Source organism: Echinops telfairi, unplaced genomic scaffold, assembly GCF_000313985.2.
Source record: "Echinops telfairi isolate 266 unplaced genomic scaffold, ASM31398v2 ScPeMD7_18;HRSCAF=68, whole genome shotgun sequence".
In the NCBI taxonomy this organism is placed as follows: domain Eukaryota; kingdom Metazoa; phylum Chordata; class Mammalia; order Afrosoricida; family Tenrecidae; genus Echinops; species Echinops telfairi.
Window position 1 is genome coordinate 31,407,248 of NW_022103915.1, and position 26,785 is coordinate 31,434,032.

Here is a 26,785-nt window from a genome sequence, read left to right on the forward strand (position 1 = left end):
CAAGCTCCGCCCCCCACGGGAGGAACCCCATCCCTAACTCGCAGCCCAGTCTCATTTCCACGCCCCCATAGGGCGATCTTTGCCTAACCCCGCCCACCAGCGCCAGCCACGCCCCTTACCGCAGTTGTTGAGGTGGGGTCAGGGCATAATTCTTGGAAGTTCTTATTTACTTTCCTCCGTGAGGGGGTGGGACCGCGAGCGTGCCTGTGACCAATCGAGATTCCGGATTAGGGGGCGTCTTCCCGTGTGTTCAATGTGGAGTATCCAAGTCAGGGGCGTCTTCCGTACATCCGCCAATAGAATTTGGTGAGGTGGGAGGGAGCAAGAGCGCTTCCACTTCTGGCCAATCGCATTTCCCCAGGACTGGGACTGAGGGGTGGAGTCAGGAATCGGGGTAAAGTGATTGACTAAGGAGCTAGTCTTCTCCGCGAATGGGGAGGTCCTGCAGGGGGAAAGGGTGGGGCCTGGCAGCGACAGCGCTGGGGCAGACACCACCGAGTGCAGAGGTGGCGGAGTAACGGCGAGGAGCCATGGCTGCTGTGGTGGCGGCGGCGGCCGTGCGGGCCCGGATCCTGCAGGCGAGTGAGGGTGGTGCCGAGGGATTTCGAAGCTAGAAATTGGATCCTTTCTGTCCACCCTGAAAGCCAACCTCGGTGGGACTGGCCTCTTGGCGCAGCCACCTTTGGATCGACCCCGCAGTAAACTCCTGACCTGTCCTCCCCACCCCTCGCTCCGTTCCTCCCTCGCCTCAGATTCGGCCCAGGGCCATCAAACCTTGGCCCCGTGCCTGTGTGCAGCTGCGCCATCCCCCCCCTGGTCCCGGCCCTGCTTCTCCCTGCCTTCACTCTTGTGCCCTCTCATTTCTCGACCCACCCACCAAGCCTGCGCCAGGCACCTCTCTCCCAAGAAACTTACCTCTGGTCACCTGCTTTCCCTTGTCACTAATGGGGAGGTTCCGCCCTTCCTCCACCATGCTTTCACGTCCTGCATTAGAAGTAAGGCAGGAAGGGAGGGGGGCGAGGGGCGAGGGTCACTGAGTGAACTTTGGATCTCTTGTTAAAAGTGTACACTAGGTTTTGACCAAAGCTAACCATTTGCTGAGCTATCCCCCTAAGGCTGTGTGCTCCCCAGGCTTGGACTGCCCCCTTTCTTGCCACTACTTTCAGCAAAACTTTGCTTCAGCAAGGTTACAGTTTTCACATTGAGTGGATAGGAAGGATACATAGTTACCCACGGACATTCAAGGGACTGACACTGTTAAAACAGCATGGTAAATGTAGGAGTCAAGAAAGACCTAAGTGCCTTCCCCAAAGTCAGTTCAAAGAGGGCCCACACCCCACACCGCCTATCGGCTCCACGTGTGGGAAGTGGATCCTCTCAGAAGCCAGCCTCCGAGGAGATGGCAGAGGTTCAGGCCTGCGCCTGGTGATCGCTGGCTCTGTCTTTAGCTTCTCCACTGCTGTTCACAGCCCACCGGGACTTAGAATATGAGCAAGAACTACTGCAGGCAAGATTCTCAAACTTACTGGAAACATTGCCCATGTGATCCGTTGCATCTAGTCTGGGAACTTCCTCTATACAGCCGGGCTTCTAGGTGTTTGCCAGGCTTCACCGAAAGTTAAGGAGCTGGGGTAGTGTAGTGGTTATGCATTGGACTGTGATCCACGTGGTTGGCACGTTGAAACCACCAGTTAGTCTCAGAAACCCACAGCCAGGGGTTACTGTGAGTCAGTATTGACTCAGTGGCAGTTAGAGTAAATTTTAGATTCTTGACAGCAAGGTTCATATTTAAGTATGCTCTTTAACATGACACTGTGGGAAATGAGCTTAGAGGGGTGTTTGTCCGACTGTCTAGTTCTACCCCTTCATATGGCTTGCTGGGATAATTGTTTCACTAGTAGCTTTTCTTAGTAGAAGTTCTTGGAGGAGAAACAAAGTTCCCACCATGTATTTTCCAGTACAAATCTTGTACAGGAATTGGCTTTTTCTCCTTGACCCCTCACCATCACAATGAGTTACTGAGAGCCTTAACCCGATAGTGTTGTCCTTCTCATCAGAAGATTCTTACTTCCAAATACTTCATTGCAGAAACAGACACTATTGTCTGATTCATTTAAAGAAGCTTATGAACTAACTTGAAAAAGAACAGAAATAATAATCCTCTGGAACTGGCTGTTGCTAGCTATAGCGTGAAACAAAGAATAGTCTAGCTTCTGGCAGCTTTGGATATTAAGAGGACTATGAAAATAAGGAGCCCTGGCGGTGCTATGGCTTAGATGTTGGGTCGGCAGTTCAAACCACCAGTCACTGTTAGGGAGACAGATGCGGCTGCTTGCCTGTTCCTGTAAAAATTTAGTCTTGGAAACCCTAAGGGTCAGTTCTACTTTGTCCTTTATGGGGTTGCTTTGAGTAGTAATCACCCACTCAGTGACAGTGGGTTTGGTTTTGATTTTATAAAGGAGAGGAGAATTCATGTTTTCAGTTCTCATGAGAATTCAATTTATCTTCTTTGTTAAGGTGGCTGGTGATATTTATCTGCAACCTCTGCTTCAGGAGATATTCTCACTCCCACTTAGAGATTACAAAACCAGTCTTTAAAAAATTAGGAGATTTCCTTCAGTGAGATTGGTGGAAAGAACAGAGTTTCATCATGATACTGAGAAATGTCGCCGTACTAGCTCAGCTCTGCCACTTTTCAGGGAGTGAGGATTAGAATCAAATATATTACATAAGGTACCTGTCACTTATGATCACTCAAGGTCACTCAACTTGGTACTTAGCTGAGAACTCGGGACTTAAAGCTTGGTATCTCTTCCTACATCAGGCACTTTCTCAGGCTTTGGGATAAGCGAGATAAAATACTCACTGAAAGCTCCATTACAAAACTCATTGCCATTGAATTGATTCTGACTCATAGTGATGCTATAGGACAGGGTAGAACTGCCCCTGTGTTTTCCTGAAACTGTAACTCTTTATAAGAGTAGAAAACCTCCTCTTTCTCCTCCCATGGAGTAGCTATGGTTTTGAACTACTGACCTTGCCATTATCAGCCCAACACATAATACACTACGCCACCCAGGTTCCTGAAAGCTCCCTTAGTGTAATATAATAAGTGCAAAATGATAGCTCTGCTGAGGGTGCAATGGAAACATTGAGACGGAGCTCCAAACTCAACTAAAACAATTCTGGAAAAGCTTCCAAACGGGGTTGGCCCTGGAACTGACTTGTAGGCCAGTCAATGAGAGAAGGGAGTTCCTGATAAAGGAAATAGCCACTGTGAAATAAGCAGTACACACTGAGAGAGCAAAAAATTTGGTGCAGCTGAGCATAGGCTAGTTTCCTCAACAACATTGCGAGTGCTAAGAGTTTTGTGGGAAATGAAGAAAAGTGACCAACCTGTCAAAAACTATTCATATGATTATGCGTTACACTGGCTATAATACCTTCTATGCCCTCTTGACAACAGGAAGTTGTGTGTGAGTGAAGAAAGAAAACCAAGTGGCTTAGAATGCTCAAGTGAGCTGTTCTGGGTATTTTTGGTCTCATTTCTTTTTCTTTTTTATTGTGCAGTAGGTGAAAGTTTACAAAGCAAATTTGTGTCCCCTTTGATCGTTGGTCCATAAAGGGTTCTGTGACATTGGCTCCCAAGTGTGTTCTGCACCCTTCTCATTGGATCAGTGCATTTTTTGCCCTATAAGAGAGGGAAGCAAAGCTAATAGCAAGAGATTGCTTGATGAGGACTCACTCTTCACTTGGCAAAAATTAATGAATGCTTACTCCAGGAACCATGCCAAGGGCTGAGGACACAATGGTTTACTGGTCAAAGGGGAGAGAGCTGGATAATTAAACAAGCTATTATTCCTCAAAGTGGTATGAGCACTAAGAGGAATTCAGGGTGGTTTGTGAACTCTACTGTGTCAGACCTGAGATTGCGACTTCCTGGAGAAAGGGATGGCCAAAGGGAACCTAGAGGATTAGGAGTGAGCCAAGCAAGGAGCTTGAAAGAATTCCAAGCCAAGGGAGCGGCATGTTGCAAAGCAGGGAGAGCACAGAGCATGTTCTGACTGGCTGGAGCGAAGAGCACAGCAAAGTACAAACTAAACTATAAATTGGAGAAGTAAAGATGGGGTGTTGGAAACAATACTGAGGTTACTCTTTATCCTAAGAGTAGTGGGGCACTATCACAGGTTTTAACCAGGAGAGTGGCTTAATCAAATTTCTGTTTTAGCTATAGGGTAGACACTAGAGTCAGTAGGTTAAAAATTGAAGGTTGGGAGTCCTTTTAGGAAGTCTCGGGTGAGAGACAGTGAGGGGATGGACGGGTGTGATGACGAGAGCCCAGCTCTTGGAAGACAGATTGCTAGGACTTGTGTGATTTGTGGTGGAAAAAGAGGAAGAGTTGGGGTAACATCCAGGTTTTTGTGGGGGCAGCTAGGTGAATATGGCCCTGTTCACGAAACGCCTATAAGTTGATGAGAGGATGAAGATTTGTGCGTTTCTTTTTTCTTTTCTTTTTTTTTTTTGACATACCTAAGGAACATCCAAGTAGAGATGTGATGAAGGCAATTTGTTACGTGGACATTCGTGAAGAGAACGATTCCAGCTAAGAACTACATCATCGGGGCATCATTCAGACCTAGATAATTAAGTCCTAAGAGTAGAAAATCACTTAGGGATAGTATATGGAATGAAAGCAAAAGACTGTCTGGAATGTAGCCGTGAAGAGTTGGGCAATTAGTGGCCCTGTAGACAGATGAGCCAGCAAAGAGGCTGAGACAAAGTGGCCACCAGTGGGAGAGACAGTGGACAACACAGAAGACAAGTGGGGTTCAGAAAGGAGTGGGTGATTACTCACGTCACCTCTGTGGAGAGGTCAGATCCAAGGAGGGCTGGGAAGCATCCATGGAAGTCATTAATGTTCGTTCCTGGAGGTTACAGTTGATTGCAGAGTGAGTGGGAGATGAAATAAAGATCATTGGTATAGAGAACTCTTTCAAGAAGCTTAGCTGTTAGTGAAGGAGACTGGATGGGAACAAAGGCTTGGGGAAGAGAGGTTATGTATTTCCTGTGGCTATATGCTGATAATAGATCTGTTGAATGGGGAGAAGTTTAAGGAACAAGAAAGAGTAGTTGCCTTTGATGAAAGGTCAACAACCTCTGCATTCAGTCTACAGATACTCATTGTGTACCTCTGTGTTCCAGTCCCATTTTCCTTGTAAGAAAGAGGAGGGAGAGAGAAAAGAATGGGCATAGGACAGGCCAGTTGAGTGGGTTTGCTAGTGGGAAGTTGAGAGTTCTCATCTGGTGGTTTCTGTTTTCTCTGACTAGGGCGGAAAAAGTCAGTTCCTAAGAATGAGAAGTAGCAGAGTTGAAAGTTTTAAGAGAACTGACAGTTTTGAAACAGTAAAGAAAGAAAATAGTATCTACAATAATAATGCAGTAATATTGTGTTAATATCCAGTAGGTATAACCAACAAATATGCTAAATTCTTTCTGTATGTAGCGAGCTTGATCAGGGCAACTCCGTAAGGTGGAGGAAAAGATAGATAGATGCAAGGTCTACCCTCTTAGAAGTTAGTCTTGGTGTCTAGCTGGTAAGTAACCAGACAGCACACAGAGCAACTGCTGGGGGAAGTATAGGCTGCTCTGGGAATACCAAAAAAGGGCCACCTAACCTGGCCAGCATGGGGGCCAGTCAGGCAATATAGCTGCCCTATGGACCTTTCTTTTTCAGTAAGTATTGATTGAACACCACTGTGCACTCCAAGTTCTGTGTACTGGAACGTGGCTGAAAATAAGACACAGTGGGCTCCAGGAAAGGGTTAATGACTTGAAATAGTTTTATGGGTGATGGGGGAGGGAGCAGAGTAGGCATCTGTTAGGATTCTCTGTTGACCCACTGGCCTGGCACCTCTTCCTGAGGACAGAGCTGGAGGCACAAACACCTGCTTGTGCTTCATGCAACACTGGTTAGCACAGTCTGCCTTCAGGCAAGCAGCTTTCTCTTACAACTCGGTTCTGAGTATTTCAGATTCTCAGGCACTTGGTTGCTACCCGAGGGACTGGTGGCCCCAGTGCATCACAAGGCCCTGGTGCACTACTTCCAAAAATCAGCCCTTGGAAACCACATAAAGCACAGTTATACTCTGACACACATAGGTTTGCCATGAGGCAGAATCTATTTTATGGCAACTGATTCAACTAGTTTTGAGTATTTCACTTTGATTAAAAAAACAACTCACTGCCATCGCATCAATTCTGATTCATGGAGAGCCTGTAGGACAGGGTAGAACTATCCCTGTGGGTTTCTGAGACTGTAACTAGATGAGACTAGAAAACCTCATCTTTTCCCTGTGCAGCTGCTGGTGGTTTTGAACTGCTGATCTCATGGTTAACTTATGGTTAGCTCAACTTGTAAGCGACTACCCAAGCAGAGCTCCTAATCACTTTGAATATTTGAATAGCCTTGAATATTTCTAAAATGTCTTTCTATAACAAACATACAAGCTATTTTTTAGAGTGTTTAAACTATATTTTCAATGTTACATTTAGTGTTACATAGTGTAACATTTTAGTGTTACAAAGCTATATTTAAAAGTTACCTTATCTACTCCTTCAACACAAGAACACTATGTTCTAATAATTTGGCATTCTGTGATGCTCACCTTCCAGACACAATCGCTGAAGACAAAATGGGTGAATAAGCAAATGTGAAGAAAGCTGATGGTGCCCGGCTATCAAAAAATATAGCATCTGGGGTCTTAAAGACTTGAAGATAAACAAGCGACCATCTAGCTGAGCAACAACAAAGCCCACTTTGGAAGAAGCACACCAGTCTGTGATCATGAGGTGTCAATGGGATAAGTTATCAGGCATCTAAGACCCAGCACAAAATCATACCAATGTAAATGGGGGTGGGAGGGAGATGGATGAGTAGTGGAGACTCAAAGCCCATCTGTAGATAATTGGACATCCCTCACAGAAGGGTCACAAGGAAGAGATGACCCAGTCAGGGTGCAGTATAGTACCAATGAAACACACAACTTTGCTCTAGTTCTTTAATGCTTCCTCCCCCTAACTATCATGACCTCAGTTCTACCTTACAAATCAAATTAGACCAGAACATGCACACTGCTACAGATAAAAGCCCACAACACAGGGAATCCAGGATAGACAAACCCCTCAGGGCCAACAATGAGAATAGAGATACCAGGAGGATAAGGGGAAGGTGGGGTGAGAAAGGGATCCACAAGGATCAACATATAACCCCCTCCCAGGGGGACGAAAAACAGAAAAGTGGGTGAAGGGTGACAGAGGTTGATGTAAGATATGAAAATAATAATCCATAATTTATCAAGGGTTCATGAGGGAGGGAAGAGGGGAGGAGGGAAAATGAGCAACTCATACCAAGGCTCAAATAGAAAGAAAATGCTTTGAAAATGATGGCAACAAAAAAAAAGAAAAAGAAAATGATGGCAACAGATGTACAAATGTGCTTGACACAATGCATGAATGTATGGATTGTGGTAAGAGATGTAAGAGCTCCCAATAAAAGTCTTTAATAATAAAGAAGTTACCTTACCATAACTGACTTTCCATGCCATTTACCATTCATAACCCATCAAGTATTACCTGTAGGATATACCTTATCAAATATTACTTACAGGATATACTGTCCTTTAAGGTATATGTACCATTTTAACAGCTTTATTAAAATACAGTTGGCATAAAATGAATTGTACATGAATTTAAGACGTACAATCCAATAAACTTTAATATATCCTTGAAAAGATCACAATCAAGTTGATGAACATATCCTTCACTCCCACCCTTCCTCCCCTTCTCTACTATCTCCAGGCAATCACTGACTCACTTTCTGACACTATCAAGTAGGCTGCATTTTCTAGTTTTATGGAGATGGAATAAAAAAGTACAAGGAGGCTTGAGAACATTTGTGGAAAAATGGAATAGCACGATAATGAAATTTTTCCAAAAATTTTTTGAAAACACCTCATATGTGCTGCTTCTGTGTTGGGCTTCTTTGACTTGGGATAATAATTCTAGGATTCATCTGTGTGGTTACATGTATCGTTTACTGCTGAGTAGTATTTCAGTACATGGATAGACCACAAATCATTTCCCCATTCACTCTTTCAGTGGGGGGCATTTGGTTTGTTTCCAAGTTTTGGCCTATTACAAATAATATGAAAAACCAGATTCAAGGACTATATGGGCATATTGTACTCTAGATTAACACTTGCTTATAGGTTACCATATATGAGGGTAGGTCAAAAAGCATTGCTTCTTAAATTCAGAGCACCTGGCTTACAGGAGGCGATGGAAGACAGTGAAAGCCAAAACCTATTTGCAGAGTCCCCATGTGAATTAAGCCTCCATTGAATTCCCTCGGACTATTGACTCAGGGATGTGACTTGTCTTATCCTCAGACAGATTACTTTCCAGTAATCGAGACATCGAGTTGGTCTGACTAGAGACCCTGTAGGGTGGAGTTGAACTGTCTGTGGGTTTCTCAGACTGAATCTTTGAGGGAGTGAGTAGCCTCCTTTTTCACTCTCAGTGCAGCTGGTGGGTTTGAGCTACTGATCTTGTGCTTGGCAGACCAGCAGGATGCCACCAGGTCTCCTATGACAGGTCTAATTAGGTTAAAATGCTGTATCTTATCATGTTTTCCCTTTCAACCTATTTTTAGTTTGTTCTAGTTTTGTATTATTTTGTTTTCTTTTGGATTGAGGTTTTTCTGTGATGTATTTTGTTGTTGTTGGAATTTTCTTTGTTTGGTATGATTTTCTTTCTATGAAATCCAGGATAGGTAAATCTATAGAGATAGTAACTAGATTAAAAGTTTGAGTTATGGCAGGGGCAGAGGGGAAATAGAGACCTAATGATGTGTATAAGAATGAAGAAAATGAAAAAAAAAAAAGAAAATGTTCTAAAATTGATTGTGGTGATGAGTGTGTGCATTTAAATAATACCTAAATTTAATGATCTTCACCCCCGTGCTTTATTTGTGTACTTATGACCTGGAGACTGGCAGGATGGTTCCAGAAGGTACTGACCTCTTATTAATCAACCAGGCTTTGTCCCCAGGCCACTCCAGAAGCAGCTATTCTCTTCTCAGCTGTAGCATATCATTCCTTACATCCATTACAAGTAACAGTAACCAAAATAGCCATGTTAGGAATTAAATACTCTACTTGCCATGACTTTTCAAGGAGATTATTTTTTCATCATGACAATGCACTTGCTCCTTCTTTGAGAGAGAGTAACAAGGGCTATCCTAGAGAATTTTGTTGGAACCCTTAATCCCACCCACCCTACAACCGTGATCTTGCCCTTTTAGACTTCCTTTTGTTCCCAAAATTCAAAGATCACTTAAAAGAAACATCATTTGAATCCTTCAAGGATGCCCAAACTGCCCTTTTGATGTGGTACACATCAAAGAGTACAGAATTCTTTGGGGAAGGATTAGAAAGTTGGACTCACTGCCTTCAGACATGTTTAGACCTAGATGGAGGATATGTTGAGAAACAATAGCTTCATGTTTTGGTATTTTAGTTTAATGAAGTTTAGATTATTTTGTAGCAATACTTTTTCATTTGCTTTGTATTCAAACCTATTGTTTGATACCATGTTAAATGTTTTCATAGTTAAATGTTTAAATCAAGACTATGTGAGAAATGAAGGAGTCCTCCTTCAATAAAAGAACACATTGTTTTAATAACCTGGCAGTCCATGATGCTCACCTTCCCGACACAATCGCTGAAGACAAAATGATTGCATAAGCAAATATGGTCAAGAAAGCTGATGGTGCCCAGCTACCAAAAGATATAGCGTCTTGGATCTTAAAGACTTGAAGTTAAACAAGCAGCCATCTAGCTCGGAAGCAACAAAGTCCACACAGAAGAAGTACACCAGCCTGTGTGTGTGACCATGAAGTGTATATGGCATCAGGCATCAAAGATCCAGAACAAAAAATCATATCAATGTGAATGAGGGGGAGTGCAGAGTGGAGACCCAAAGCCCATCTGTAGACAATTGGACATCCCCTTACAGAAGGGTCACAAGGAAGAGATGAGCCAATCAGGGTGCAGTATAGCACCAATGAAACATACAACTTTCCTCTAGTTCTTTAAGGCTTCCTCCCAACTACCATGACCCCAATTCTACTTTACAAATCTGGCTAGACCAGAGTATGTACACGGGTACAGATCAGAGCTTGAAATTCAGGGAATCCAGGACAGATAAACCCCTCAGGACCAATAATGAGAGTAGCAATACCAGGAGGGGAAAGGGTAGGTGGGAGAAGAGAGGGGGAACCTATCACAATTATCTACCTATAACCCCCTCCCAGGGGGACGGAAAAGTGGGTGAAGGTAGACATTGGTCAGTGTAAGACATGAAAAATTATTAATTTATAAGTATCAAGGGTTCATGAGGGAGGGAGAAAAATGAGGAGCCGATACCAAGGGATCAGTAGAAAATTCTTTGAAAATGATGATCACAACAAATGTCAAAATGTGCTTGACACATGGATGGATGGTGATAAGAGCTGTATGAGCCTCCAGTAAAATGATTTTTTTTTAAAGAAATTAAGGAGTCCTGATGATGTACTGGACTATACGTTAGGCTAACAGCAAGACCAACAGTTTGAACCTCCCTGCCACTCTGGAAGGAAAATGAGGCCGGCCGCTCCTGTAAAAGGTTTACAGTCCCCACAACTCTAGGCAGTTCTTCTCTGTCCTCTAGGGTCACTATGAGTTAGAATCAATTCAACGACCCTGGGTTACCCGAGAAATCAAGGCCTTTATTGCTGTGGTTTAAGGAACGTGGCTGGTGCAAGTGGTTTATAGTTGGCTGCTCACCCACTCAATATCTCGGCAGAAGAAAAGGCCTGATGAATTGCATCCATGAAGGTTAGTGTTGTCAGTTGCTGCCAAGTTGATTCCAACAATGGCAGCCCCATGTTTGCAGAGCTCTAGTGACCTAGAAGGCTTCAAGGCTCTGACCTTTCAGCAGCAGATTGCCAGGCCCACCTTTTAAAGAAGCATCCCTGAGTAGATTGGAGCTACAACTTCTCCATTGGTAGCAGGAGCTGAAGCATTTGTGTCAGCCAGGAAAACTCTGAAACAGTTTTCTTTTCTTTTTTTTAAATCATTTTATTGGGGGCTCATACAACTCTTATCACAATCCACACATACATCCATTGTGTTAAGCACATTTATACATTTGTTGCCATCATCATTCTCAAAACATCTGCTTTCACCTTGAGCCCTTGTTATCAGGCTGGAACAGTTTTCTATCAGATGGCGTCACTGTGAGTCAGGGGCCAACTGAACGGCATCTAACCACAAGCACTCTGGTTTATCGTTCTTGCCAAGACTATAGGGTCCTTAAAAGGGAGCCCCAACCCTAAGTAGTATAATGTTAAGTCTTTAGTAGCAATTCATTAAGTTTTTAATAATTTTATGTTCCCATTTATCAAAATAATCATTCTTTTACCTCATAGGTTTCTTCCAAGGTTCAGTCCACCTGGTATCCATCCTCTTCCTTCTCCTCTTCTTCAGTGGTGAGTTTATTAGGCTTAAAACTAAAAGGTGGCTTCTAAGAAGGAACCCTGCATGAAGTTGTTTTCTTCTTTTGAAATATTTCCCTTCTGAACTAAGATTACTGTGTCAAAACGTGCAAAGCATTATCATGACTTCTAAAGGTGTTGTTGGAGTTGTTTTTATAGACTGACTGTAAGCCTTTTACAGAGCCAAAAATCTGTTAAATAAGAATTGAGGAGTAAAATCCTTTCTCTTTGGAAGTATGTACACACTGTAACATGGTGTTCTTAATATTTTTACCATTTATCGGATGTAAACTACTCAGAAAAAACATATATAGATAGAAACTTTTCTTTTAAGTCTTTTGATCATAAAGGTAATACCTGCCCCCTGGAAACGTGACAGACAATTATCTGGGCTCAAAAGTCTTAAGAGCTGATCATTGTCAACACAAAGTATGACGCTCTTTCAGTATAAACATCACAGTGAAGTGTGCTTATTTATTGATTGTAATTCAGTTCCATTGTGTGATTAGCAGGGAATTCCCAATTCTCAGAAACATCACCATGTTGATCTCATTTTGATATACACTATAGACAAATATGGGTGGCGTCCTGGTGGCATAGTAGTTATATATTGGGCTGTGATCTTCCATGGTCAGCTGTTCAAAACCACCAGGCAGCTCTGTGGAAGAAAGACTGAGCTTTCTACTCCTGTAAACAGTTACAGTCTTGGAAACCCACAGGGGTGGGGAAGGGGGGTCCGCTATGAGTCAACATTGATTCGATGGCACTGAGTGATTATTGGGTAAACGTTGGACTGCTAACCACAAGGCTGGTGGTTCAAACTCACCATCCACCCTGTAGAAGACAGATGAGGCTACCTGTTCTTGTAAAATTTTACAGCCTCAGATGCTCTGTCTATGGCTACTATGAGTTGTCATCAACTAATATCTGTGGTCTGGGATTACAGACAAATATATTGTGTATTCCTTTTCTAGTAGCAACATTTCTATCAAGAGCAGAAGAGTCCTCTTTGTGAAGGGGAGAGGAGAAGCAAAATAGTGAACTAGTGCAAAGTTTTCTGTCTTGTTTTCCAGTCAACTGTGAAACTCTTCATCGATGGGAAATTCGTGGACTCCAAAAGTGACAAATGGATTGATATCCACAACCCAGTAAGCATAGCTTTGGGAGTTAAACTGACCAGCCGAGAATTCTGGGGTCACAGTGGGAAAGTGGGAGGCTGGCGGGCCTCTCATGAAGCAGATTGTCCTGCCTCTGTCATGGAAAACGTGGGGCAGGAACCAAGTACCCTGTGCTGCTGCTTTTCATCAGGCTACCAATGAGGTCATCGGTCGGGTTCCTCAGGCCACCAAGGCTGAAATGGACGCAGCCGTTGCTTCTTGCAAACGTGCTTTTCCCGCATGGGCAGACACTTCCGTGTTAAGCCGTCAGCAGGTCCTGCTCCGCTATCAGCAGCTCATTAAAGAAAACTTGGTAAGAAAATGCAATGGCTAATGTTCCCAGTTGGTGCTTAGGGGATACTTGCTACTCCCACAGCAGCCCCTTTAGTTGCCTCTCCCTGATGCTACCATGCAGACGTACACACAGAGAGAGGATGTGCGTTACGCCCTTCCCAGGACTGCTTCTCCCCAGCTTTTGTTCTTCTTTGGCTACTTGAGAACTAAAAGGAGGCACATCTTTACACTAGTTTCTATCTGTGTTTTCCCTGCAGAAAGAAATCGCCAAGTTAATCACGTTGGAACAAGGGAAGACCCTAGCAGATGCCGAAGGAGATGTGTTTCGAGGCCTTCGTAAGCCGGGAATCACTTAAGAGGGTGGTTTAGGGAAGGAGCAAAGCAATATGGAAGGCAAAGATCTCAAAATGAGAGATTGCTTCTTCCATAATGTAGCTATTTCTGTCCTTTCTTATTAAACCCTGTTTAATTCTTGTGAAAAAAAATGACAATACTTCCCAGATACTGGTGAGATTGATTTAAGTGTCATTCTCTATTTAACTTGAATGATCTGCTTGCAGGTATATCCGTTTCACTGTCTTTTTCCCATTTAGAGAATTGCATTTTGTACAGCCTCTTCACCGAGAAGTGCAAGTCAGTGTTTCTATCTTCTGTCAGTGACCTGAGCCATTCCCTGTCTGAAGGGGTAGGTAGGGCCTGGCATAGCTAAGCAGCATGTCGTGTGAAGAGCCAGTGACCTGTCTTCTTATTCTCTGTTCCAGAGGTGGTTGAGCATGCCTGTAGTGTGACGTCCCTCTTGCTGGGAGAGACCATGCCATCCATCACCAAAGACATGGACCTTTTCTCGTATCGTCTGCCCCTGGGCGTGTGTGCAGGCATTGCTCCGTTCAACTTTCCTGCCATGATCCCTCTATGGATGTTTCCAATGGCTATGGTGTGTGGAAATACCTTCCTAATGAAACCATCAGAGCGAGTTCCCGGAGCAACTATGCTTCTTGCTAAATTGCTCCAGGACTCTGGTGCCCCTGATGGAACTCTGAATGTCATCCATGGACAGCATGATGGTAACTACCTTCCTGCATGTGGCTGTTCATCTGGCTACCAGACAATCAAGGTGTTGGGTGGGGATGAGAGCGTTGTAGGATGAAGAAACCTATAGAGGCAGGGTTTTATTAATAGGTAACTCTATACATCGATTAAGAGTCCAGAAATATGGATTAGGGCTGGACAGACATAAGACTAAGGAAAAAGTTTTCACATAAATATTGAGAGAATTCATGAGACTATTTATTACTAAGAATTTGTATAGATCTGAGGCTTAGAAACAACAAACTTACTGCCGTGGAGTTGACTCCGACTCCCAGGGACCCTCTAAGATAGGATAGAACTGTCCCTGTGTGTTTGCAAGACTGCAGATCTATGCGGGGCAAGAAAATGTCATCTTTCTCCTGCAGCGTGGCTGGTGGTTTCAAATTGCCAGCTTTACTGTTAACAACCTACACGAAACCCACTCCATGCCACCAGGACCCAAGAGAAACTTAAAGAACAAAACAAAAACTACTGTATATGCTCCAGTATAAGCCGACCCGAATATCAGCCAAGGCACCTAATTTTACAAAAAACTGCATTAAAAATGTGCTGAAAAACTGGCTTATACACAAGTATATATGGTAAACTAAACTCACTGCTATTAAGTCAATGCTGACTCATAGTGACCCCCTGTAGGTTTCTGAGACTGTAACTTTATAGAAGTAGAAAGCCCAGTCTTTCTCTCCTTGAAACTGCTGGTGATTTCAAACTGTCATTCATGCAGATCACAGCCCAATGCATAACCACTACACCACCACGACTCCTAAAGACCTTTTAATTCATATCATAGTATCTAATACTTAAACAGGGTGCCTGTGTTTCAGCCACTGTTCCTTGTGCTCCAACCCCTTGATGCAAGAACTATTATTTTTCCATTTTATAAAAGAGAAAATTGAGGCACAATGAATTGCAGTACTTTGCTCCAAGTCACACTGCTAGGGATTGTCAAATCCAGGCTGTATGTAGCTAAGATGATTGGTGTGGGCTTTTGCTTTTAAACATGGTAATATGTTGCCGTTCATGTTGTATATCTGAGAGCCCTGTATACAAGTACAATTGAGGAAAGTATCACATTCTGACAGGACAAAAAGATTGGAGTACTGAAAGGCTGCCATTTTAGAGGAAAATAAGGGTGATAGTCTGAAAATTAATGTACAAATGGGCTTCAAACGTTTATGGAAAAAATGGAATTAAAAGATAATGAAACTTTTAGACTAGCAAAGAAGGGAAAAAACCAAGGGGGAAGGGCCAGATAGATTTGCAATGTGAAGAACTTAAGAGAAGCAAACAGGGAGAGAGCCCCAAATGAGAATCCAGGTTAGAGAATAAAACGTGGGGACTTCTCTAGTCCCTGGCTGTGAGGAGAGGGAATTTTCCATTGCCTGTAGTCATTTGTTCCTTTGTGGTGATCTTTTCTTTTCTTCTTAAAGCCGTGAATTTTATTTGTGATCATCCGGACATCAAAGCAATCAGCTTTGTGGGATCCAACCAGGCAGGAGAGTACATCTTCGAGAGAGGGTCGAAACATGGCAAGAGAGTTCAAGCCAATATGGTGACTTATTTCTTTTTCTCTAATCTCTCTGATATGTGTTAAAATTGCCTAGAAATAACCCTTCACTAGAGGGGCCACTCATCCCACCCTAAGACCAGTGTTTCTTAATTACCATTTCATCCTGAATATCTCCCCATGAACTGTTATATTCTAATAAGACATCTTATTCACCTGTACATGTACAACCATGTTCTGAAAATAATTTTTCAGGAAATATGTCTTCTGTGTTAACTTTGCCGGTAGCTTCTGGCATTTTTAGTGTTGGCATCTCTGTTTGCATTGCTCTTCATGTGACTGGAAATTCCAGCCAGCCACAGATTCCTCCCTAATTCAGGAGAAGCATTCTTCTTGCCTCTGAGATGCAGTATCTAGCCTATCAGTTAGACTAAATGTGATTGGGGCTCTTTTTGACTGGGAGAGAATAGAGTTTTGATCTAAATAAACACATTATCAGCTGGCAAAATAATGAAACCGTAATCTGGACAATTACTCAGTGCTGCCAAGACTTCAGCTGTGTCAAAAATGAGAATAAATCTCTCTGTCCTTCAAGCAACAGAAGAGGAATTCTCTAGCCCTTTCCTCAAGTTCCCTTTTGAAATCTCAGGTTCTTTAATTAATTTCATAGCTCAATTGTATTGAGCTAAGGAAGACTCATATGCCCTATATACTGGTGTATAAGCTGAGTTACTCAGCACATTTTTTAATGCAATTTTTGTGGTAAAATTAGGTGCCTTGGCTGATATTCGCGTCGGCTTATACTCGAGTATATATGGTACTCTCTGTGCTTCTTTAGGGAGCCAAGAACCATGGAGTGGTCATGCCAGATGCCAACAAAGAAAATACCCTGAACCAGCTGGTTGGAGCAGCATTTGGGGCTGCTGGTCAGCGCTGCATGGCTCTTTCAACAGCGATCCTGGTGGGAGAAGCCAAGAAGTGGCTGCCAGAACTAGTGGAGCGAGCCAAGAATCTGAGAGTCAGTGCAGGTAATCAGCCATCTGCCTAGTGCCTTTAGATTTTGCATCTGTGACACTTCACCCTTGATTTTAGCACTTCCTAGCCAGGGAAGCAATCATGTCTGTCCTTCCCATTGCTTCTCTTTATACTGTACTTTTCATTTAGAGTCATCTCTTTGTTAGTGAGTTAGTTAATTGTGCCAGCCTGGCCGATAATCACATGTGGTGCTGGTTGAAAGGCGGAGGGATAAATGGGTGGTGAAGCCTCGCCTTTTGAGTTCTCGGGTCTCTTGTTTTGTGATGGTTGCATCGGGTGCAGCTGCCTTAGCAGTTCCCTGCTTCAGCTTGCAAGATGGATTTCCTACAAGACATCCCCAAGGAGAAGCCACATGGATCTATCCCGATGCAGCCCTGGGTGCTGGAGCAGCCGTGTGGAGACCCCTGCCAGTGCTGAGATGCTTACACATTCACTGACTCAGCTTTCCTCCTGCAGTCGGCATTATTGCCTCTGTTTTGTGAGGTGAAGGACTTTGTGGACTGGTGTTGGGTATGGGTTAATGTTGGACTTGTGGGCTTGGGCAGCATTGGGTTGGGATGTTTTCGTGATGCACATTTTCTTTGCATAAAACTCTCTCTTATACATGAGTTGCTGTGGATTTGTTTCTCCAAAGTACCCAGACTAATAGTTAGTAACCATAATTTATGATTAATGCCTTGTTGTTTTGCAGGGGACCAGCCTGGAGCTGATCTTGGCCCTCTGATTACTCCCCAGGCCAAAGAGCGAGTCTGTAATCTGATTGACAGTGGAACCAAGGAAGGGGCGTCCATCCTTCTTGATGGACGAAAAATTAAAGTCAAAGGCTATGAACATGGCAACTTTGTTGGACCAACTATCATCTCAAATGTCAAGGTGAAGAAACAGAGATAATCATCTCATTATCAACTTTTGATTATAGGCGGTCCCTGGATTATGACATCTGACTTAGGAGCAGCTCTTATTTACGCCTTAATGTTACGTAAATTTCCCCTCACTTTCAAATGATTGTACCAACCCCTGCTCATTCTTCACCACCATCACCTTCTCTTGCTGTATATGCAGTTTGTAAATCATTAAAAACGTTTTTCTTGTGCCAAACTCACCCCACCCACTGCTGTCAAGTTGATTCCAACTCATATAAAGGGCAGAGTAGAATGGCTCCTTAGACTTTCTGAGACGATAACTCTTTACAGGACTGGACAGCCTTCTCTTTCTTCTAAGGAATGGATGACTGGTGGGTTCAAACCACCAACCTTATAGTTACCAGGCTAATATTTAGACCACCAATGTAAAGTGACCCTATCAGACAGGGTAGAACTGCCTCTGTGGATTTCCAAGGCTGTAACTATCTACGAGGGTAGAAAGCCTCATTTTTCTCCTGGTTCAGACCACCGAGCTCCTTCTTTCTAGATTAGCACTGTCTCTCCCTGTTTTGACTGACCTGCAATTAAAATGGATTTAGAAGATAATGGTATTTTGCCATGAACTTTTTGAAGCCCCATCATATAGCAATTTCAGTGTCTCCATCAATATGTCAACCAGTAAATATTTATTGGATTGCCTCCTCTTTACCTAAAACTTTACTGGCCTATTCACCAGAAAATGATGAAATAATAATAATTGAGCTGTAGAATTTTATTTATAAAAAATATGAAAGCCTTGAGAAGGTAAAGTTTATGATTAAATTGGTGTTTGGGAGAGGCTTTTTGGTGTTCTTGGTTTTTAAATTCATGTATCCTCACTAATGTATTATAGTATTGAATAATAGAAGGGTTGAGTATTAGTAGAAATTATGAATCTTCCAACACAAAGCCAGAGAGAAAAATAGTAAGCCCAGTTCACTAGCTGTGGTAATATAAGATGTTTTGAATGTTTGTGACCTGATAACAATGTAAATGTACAGGTTCGTTTGAGAGACAAGGGGGTGAAGAAGAATGAATGGTGTATGTTACAGAAAACTTAGCATAGAGCTTCTTTAAGCAGAAAGTTTCTCCTGATAGGTTTAGTGTTATATTGATGTATGAAAGTTAATTTTCATGAAAATATTGAGGAACAACTTGTGTAAAAACAAGTTGTACAGTAGTTATGTCATGAGTCCTAAAAACAGTGCTTGAAAGAAAGGGAGGGGTGGAATGACTAGGAAACTAATGGGCACTGTTTGTATAATTGGACACTTGGAAGTAGAACACAGGGAACTTTTTTAATAGGTGGTTTAAGAGGAAAAGAGATTGCCAACATGAGTACTATCCATGTAAAAGGTAGAGTAATAAGTGCAAGTAATAAATAAGCATAGAATCTTAGAGACTGACTTCTTTTCTGGATGTATCATGCTTGGCAGCCAAACATGACCTGTTACAAAGAGGAAATTTTTGGTCCAGTTCTTGTGGTGCTGGAGACAGACACATTGGATGAAGCCATCAAGATTGTCAATGACAACCCTTATGGAAATGGAACCGCCATCTTCACCACCAATGGAGCCACTGCTCGGAAATATTCCCATTTGGTGGATGTTGGACAGGTTTGTAAACAGAATTTTGGGAGATTCTTATAGATGCTTCTGTTTCCTCTCTCTGGGTGACAGGAAACGATGATCAGTCACTGCAACTTGTTTAAAGATCACCCTTCTCGTCCCCCACAATGCCCCTTTTCTTCCTTGTAAAAGTTTCGGGGGTAGAAGGGGGGCATTAAATCAACCTTTCTGATGCCTTTTGCTTCTGAATGGAGCATCCCTTAGCTTGGGCTTTTCCTTGGTATTTGACGTGGATTCTGCTTTTAGGTGGGTGTGAACGTCCCCATTCCAGTGCCTTTGCCAATGTTCTCATTCACCGGCTCTCGATCGTCCTTCAGAGGAGACACCAATTTCTATGGCAAACAGGTAACTTTCAGTTTAAAATTATTTTCTCTCTATGAAACTTTCTTGAACATCTTCAGGAGTAAGGCCTGCTATCAGCTTCTGTGAGATCATACATAGTTCAGCAATGTTGTCAGTAGGTCCCCTAGAAAAGATCGAAAAGTTCACGGGATTTTGCTAAAGCGATTTCTTCCTGACTAACTCAATGAAACACAGATTTGGTGAAAGAACCTGGAAAAGTCCAAGCTTTGGGGCGTGCCCTTTTCTGTCCATGTGACCCTTCTGTGCACCTCCCTGGTTTCGTCTAGCGCCCAGTCATCTGGCAGACTTCAGTGTCAAGAATAGACTCCTCCCCAAATCATCTGTTTCAATGCTTGGGTTGCATATGTCCCCGTGTGCTCCTATTGCACATGTTTGTCCTATAATAGTTTCTCGATTACCAAAAAAATGTAGTGAACACTTTTTTTGTACCAGGTACAATGAGTACAACACTGAACAAGAAAGACAAGGCATATCTGAAACTAAATGATTGGGATTCAAATCACAGCTTCGCTAGTGAATAGCCTTGTGACCTGGGGGAGTTATGCATCTTCTCTGTACTTCCAGTTTCTTCGTATATAAAATGATAACAATAGTAGCTCTATCTCATGGTTTTCTGACCAATAGTACACTACAGCCTTCAGCAGGTGCAGATGTCTTAAAATAGGAGAGCCTGGCATGCTCACACAGCAGAAATGGGCGGGAGCACAGGGAGGAAGAGAGGGGAGAACAACACGAGGTGTGAGAGAGGTAGCTGGGCCAAGTCATGTGGGGCTCTTTAAGCCATGTTAAAAAGACCTCCATACTGATCATTTTTATAATTTATATACTTGCCTGTAGTACTTGGCACAAAATAAGTGCCCAAACATTTGTTGAAGAAATGAAATAGCCCTAGTTCTTTAGAGTCCCATGGAAAATAGTCATTGTAAAGCCTTCCTTAATAAATCAAATGTTGTCAATATAGGCTTGCCCTACTATAGGTAAGCACAGTGGATATGACAGTCCGACTGTTAAGAAGTCAACCCTGTGGTTGACTTTGATTGGATCATCAACCCATTATCGTTCTTGTAGAATTGATTAGTTTAACACTGGAAACTATTTTGGGGGAAGAATGCAGAGTAAAACTGTTGCATGAAACAGTTTTTCCTTCCATTTTTCATACCCCTCTTGGTTTAAATTGGTCTGGTAAGTGAGGATTCTTGGAAGAAAGGATTGACCTCATACAGTTGAAGTCAAATCATTAGAAAATAAAATTGATAGTTTGCATTCTAGAAAGAGCACAAGAAGGAATGGTTCTTAAATAATAGAATATAAAGGGTAGTTGTATCTTATATCTTATGTCAAAAGTATAACAATTTCATCAAACAAGGATCTTAAAAATATTTATGCTGTATTTAAAATACCAGCAGTCACCCAAAGTGAATACTTCTCCAGATGGATGATACATTAAAAACAAAATTGACCCTATCTGTAGGAAGAAACCACAGAGAAGCTCAATATCAGCAGCTAAAACCAGGCCTAGGGCTGATTCTGGAACAGACCGCAAATTGCTCATATACAAGTTCAGGTTGAAGCTGTAGAAAATTAAAACAAGCCTAAGAGCCAAAACACAACCTTGAGTCTATCCCACCTGAATTTTGAGACCATATCAAGAACAGATTTGCTGCATTGAACACCAGTGACAGAAGACCTGATGAAGAAAGCAAAAGGCCATTAAACTGACAGGAAAGAAAGAAAGGATCACAGTGGATGTCAGAAGAGACTCTGAAACTTGCTCTTAATCATAGAGTAGCTAAAGCAAATGGAAGAAGGATGAAGTCAAAGAGCTTGACAGAAAAGGGCAGCTCCAGAAGACAAAGTAAAATATTATAAAGAAATGTGCAAATGCCTGAAGTTATAAAACCTAAATGAAAGAACACACTCGGCATATCTTACACTGAAATAATTCTAGAAAAAAGAATTCAAACCTTGAGTTGCATATTGAAAAATTCTGTGGGTAAATATTGAATGATATAGGAAGTATCAAAAGAAGATGGACAGAATACACAGAGTCACTGTACCAAAAAGAACTAGTTGATTTTCCCCCATTTCAGGAGGTAACATATGAGCAAGAATGAATGGTGTTGAAGGAAAGAGTTCAAACCGCATTAAAAGCACAAGCCAAAACACAAAGCTCCAGGAACTGATGGACTACCAATTGAAATGTTTCAACAAGCTGACGAAGCACTGGAATCACTCACTCGTCCAGTTACTTTGCCAACTAATGAAAGACAGCATTTCTGTACCCACATTAGAGAAAGGTGACCCAACAGAATGCTCAAGTTACAGAACAATTTCATTAATACCACATGCAAGTAAAATTGTACTGAAGATCATCCAACAACAATCACAGCAGTATATTGACAGAAAGCTGCCAGAGATTGAGGCAGAGATTCAGAAGAGGACATGGAACAAGGGCTATCACTGCTGATGCCAGACGGATCCTGGCTCAAAGCAAAGAATACCAAAAAGTGCACTTGCTTTTTATTGACTGTGCCAAGGCATTCAACTGTGTGGACCATAACAAACTATGGATAGCCTTGAGGAGAATGGGAATTCCAGAACTTGTACGTGAATCAGGAGGCAGTTGTCCACACAAAACAAGGGAATACTGCCTGGCTTAAAAGCAAGAAAGGCGTGTGTCAGGATTGTGTCCTCTCACCATACTTAGCCAGTTTGTATGCTGAGTAAGTAATCAGAGAAGTTTGGTTACATGAGGAAGGATGCAGCATCAGGACTGGAGGAAGGCTTCACAACCTGCAATGTGCAGATGACACCACTGAGCTTGCTGAAAGTGAGGAGGACTTGAAGCACTTACTGATGAAGATCAAGGATTTCATCCTTCAGCAATCTGGAGCAGTAGGTAACGTGATAAATAGAGATAAGTTTAAAATTGTCAAGGATTTTGTGTTGCTTGGATTCACAGTCAATGTTCATGAAAGCAGCAGTCAAAAGATCAAAGGATGCCTGGCACTGAGTAAATCTAAGTGTTGTAAAACAAGGTTGAGATGAGAGGTGAGGAGGGTGAGAGGATCTCGGGAGAAAACAATGAATGGGGAAGGGGAGGGGAGCATTAGAACTGATTTTAGTGATGTATATACAACTTTTAAAAGTGGTTTAACTGTGGAAGTTATGTGATATATGAATGTTATATTTAAAAAATGACAAAAAAGGAAAACAAAGTTAATTTATAGACCAGGGTGTGCCTGACCCAAGGCGTGGGATTTTCAGTTGCCTCACATGCATGTGAAAGTTGGTCATTGACATCAGACAGTGTAAGATATGACAAAATAATAATAATTTGTAAATTATCAAGGGGTCATGAGGGAGGGGGTAGCAGAGAGGGAAGAGGAAAAAATTGAGTTGATACCAAGGGCTCAAGCAGAAAGCAAGTGTTTTGAGACTGATGATGGCAACAAATGTACAAATGTTCTTGACACAATGGATGTATGTATGGATTGTGATAAGAGTTTACAAGCCCCTAATAAAATTATTTTAAAAAAAAAGAAATATACAAATGTGCTTGATGGTGAATGTGTGTATGGATTGTGATAAGAGTTATATAAGCCCCCAATCAAACAAAAATCATTGGGGGAAAAAAGAAAAGAAAAAGAAAGTCGGTCATTGAATAAAGACCACCAAGAAAAATATGTGCGTTTGAATTTATGGTGCTGGCGAAGATTATTGAAAGTACTATGGACTGCCAAAGGAACAAGCAAAACCTGTCTTGAAAGAGTTATAGCCTTCGAGGCAATGGTGGCAAGACTTCATTTCAAGTACTTTGTGCATGTTGTCAGGAGAGACCAGTACTTAGAAAGGACATCATGCTTGGTAGGTAAAGAGGCAGCGAAAAAGATGAAGGCCCTCAACAAGATGGATTGACCCAGTAACTGCAACAATGGGCTTAAACCTAAGAATCACTGTGAGGATGGCGAAGGGCCGAGCAATGTGTTGCTCTGTTGTATATAGGGTCACTATGAGTCGAAACCTACTCAATGGCACCTAACAACAGCAACAAAAAGCATCGGTTAGAAGGATTTTTGCAAACCACACAACTCACCTCATTATTTTCCTGTGCATGCTGTACATTATATGCAAAAATACAGTATGTATGTAACATAGAGATACCTATGTATGCCCATTGCCATCAAGTTGATTCCAACTCATGGCAATAACAGCCCAAAAGAACAGAGTAGAACTGCTTGATAGCATTTCCAAGGCTGTCATTTGTACAGAAACAGACTGCCACATGTTTCCTCTTCTGAGTGACTGGTGGGTTCAAACCAGTGATTTTTGGATTAGTAGCTGAGTGCTCATAGCATTCATCGTGCTAGCATATCCATGATTGCTTTGACTCACATGTCACAGGTGATATAGAAGTTACTATATAATATCAAACATTTTACTTCAGACTTATTTGTAGGATTTGATTTTTCCAATTTACTATAGAATAGAGGTGATTATCATTCACCATTTTATTTCAAAAGGTCTAATGTTTCATTCTTTTATTCCATTTTCATGGGAAGAAATGGAAAACTACATTTGATAGGCAGCATTTTTAAAATCATTTTATTGGGGGCTCGTACAACTCTTATCACAATCCATATATACATCCATTGTCTCAGGCACATTTGTACAGATGTTTAGGCAGCATTTTTAATGCATGTCTCTCTTACTCCTCACAACAATGCTGTCACAGAGGAGGCCCAAGGTTACACTGCACTCAATAAGGAGTGCTGGTTTGATTTGAACCACATCTATTGACTTTAGAGTGCAGGACATTGAGCTCTAAGGACAGAATGACCTGCAAGTTTACCAGATTACATGGTTTAATTTTTATTTTTCAATGTTCTTGGCTTAGAAGTTCTAATTCAACATAACTAGATATCAGAATAATGATCGTTAAAATGTAACTGTTTACTGTGTGCTAGTATTATGCTAAAATTTTTATGTGGATTATCTCAAGAACAATATGTTGAATTTTGGTTGCACCTGTGCCTTGAATGGACAAGTAGCACTTTTCAAAAGACGATGAAAAGAGGAGGTATGAAGACACCCCTCTCTGCCCCCCAAGGAGTGTAGACTAATACTCTCATTTTTACTTTGTTCCTTTTAGGGCATCCAATTCTACACTCAGCTGAAGACCATCACTTCCCAGTGGAAAGAAGAAGATGCCACTCTTTCCTCACCCGCAGTAGTCATGCCTACCATGGGCTGTTAGAAACAAGTTTTGTCCAGGCTCAGGCCATCCTGAGTTATCTCCCTTTATTCTCTGCCAACTTCATTTGCCAACTTTCTCCCAATAATTAACTGTACCCTGGGATTGAAATACCTTATCACTAAAACCTTTCTCAGGACCATTAGTCAATGCAAAGTTGTGATAGGGAGACATCTAGTGTAACTTTAAAACCAGTTTTTTATTCACTCTTCCTACTTCTATTTTGAGGTAACTGTAACTATGAAATGCTTATTTGGAATGAGAGCTTAAGATCTGTTTTCTAAAGACTGTTCCTCTTTCTTTAAAGTTTGTGTATGTAAGGGTCTTCTAATTCTAATAATTAGAAGAGAAATTTTTGGGTGGGGATATTGGACAGAAATCATTCAGCCTTTGGTTGATTTCTCAAACACAGCCTGACATAAATGCTGGTGGGGGAAACCCCTCGGCCAAGTTTTCCTGAGCCTCCAGTTTATCCCACAATAGGCAAAATGCATTTCTACTTTTCCCAAAGGTGTGGCAACTTCTCTCCTTCTCTGCTGAATGCCATGTTGTTTTCCTAGTAATTCAGAACCACTATTTCATTCTATCATTGCCAGTGTTCTTGCAGCTTAACATTACCACTTCTCAAGGATACCTCAGTATGCATTGGATAAAGCAACTTTTTTGTTCTGTGTGCCAAGGGTTAAACTTCAGAGTTTGTTCCTGGAATCATTAGTTAATGCTTCTGCCATTAAGTAAGACTTTAAAGATGAAAAAAAAAAGTTTTCAGAATACTTCTATCAACAGTTACTACAGGCCCAGAAATCAAGGGGGTGTTGTAACTGTGAAAAATGGATTAAGACTCTTGCCTTGAGCAAGATTAGCCTGATATTGCTTGCCTTACTAGAATTGTATATGTTCTTCTTTTCTCTTGCTTGCATTTCTCATTAGTGATACTTTTTAATGAAAGAGCACTTAAATTTGAGTAGTTGGTGTGCTGGACAGAATGGATTCTTTTTGTTCTACCATCCCCACTGAACCCTGACTTTCTGATATGGTTTTCACCCGGTGGACTAGCGGCTGCTGGCTCTGAGAGAGTACTGTCCGGTGCTCAGCCTGATGGGATAGGTCAGTGGTTTATCTGCTTCCTCATTAGCCACTTGGATAGTGCTAACTACTCCATGGGGCTTATTCAGTGAGTTATGGATGGTGAGAAACTTTCAAAATATTTGTGCAGTCTATAGACTTTTATCAGAATTGTTCATCATTAAAGGTGACTGAATTTTAATAAAATGCACTTAAGACCTAGTGAGGCAAGAGGCATTTATCTTCTGAAAATAGACTGCCTTGTTTTTTTCCCAGGGAGCCCTGGTAGCACAGTAGTTAAAACATCCTGCTGCTAACCAAAAGTCACAGATTTAAACCCACCCGCCAGAAAGGTGTGGCAGTGTGCTTTCATAAAGATGTACCCACTTGGAAACCCTTTAGAGTGTTTCTAGTCTGCCCCAATGCGTTGCTATGAGTTGGCATCGACTCAACAGCAGGGGATTGGTTTTAGCTCCAGCACAGCTTGCACCTGGTAGTGATACTTAATCCAGTCCAACAGCTATCGACTGGGTTGAATAGTAGGTCATATTGTCTAAATTCCAAATGGAATTAAATATATTCATAGAGGCTCCTACGTTTTCCTTACATCTAAGGGAAATCACTTTTAAAAAAATATTAATTTGAATTATATCGCTCTCATTGGAATATTTCTTTTTGCTCACTTGACCAGCTACTTGCTGCTCAGAAGAGTTTCTTGTTTCTAATGAAGAAAAAAAATCTGTACACCTAAAACATTGCTATTAGTGGGTTATAAACTTAATTTCTTATAAACTTCATTTCCTTTTTGCTCTGATATGATCTCATTTCTCAGATAATATGCTATGTGAATTATGAATTTAAAAATTACAAATAAAAATCTCCTAGAGAAAAAATCTGA

At 41.8% G+C, this 26,785-nt stretch overlaps 1 protein-coding gene across 1 annotated transcript; it reads left to right on the forward strand.

The window, feature by feature from the left end:
* The first annotated feature begins 493 nt into the window (after window positions 1–493).
* ALDH6A1 (aldehyde dehydrogenase 6 family member A1) lies at window positions 494–26,785 on the forward strand. The gene is made up of 12 exons (XM_004698709.2): window positions 494–578; window positions 11,528–11,587; window positions 12,667–12,741; window positions 12,902–13,063; window positions 13,302–13,380; window positions 13,806–14,108; window positions 15,564–15,685; window positions 16,479–16,668; window positions 17,367–17,548; window positions 19,014–19,193; window positions 19,452–19,550; window positions 24,721–26,785. The coding sequence occupies exons 1-12, from the start codon at window positions 531–533 to the stop codon at window positions 24,823–24,825; spliced, it is 1,605 nt and encodes a 534-aa protein (XP_004698766.1). The 5' UTR covers window positions 494–530; the 3' UTR covers window positions 24,826–26,785.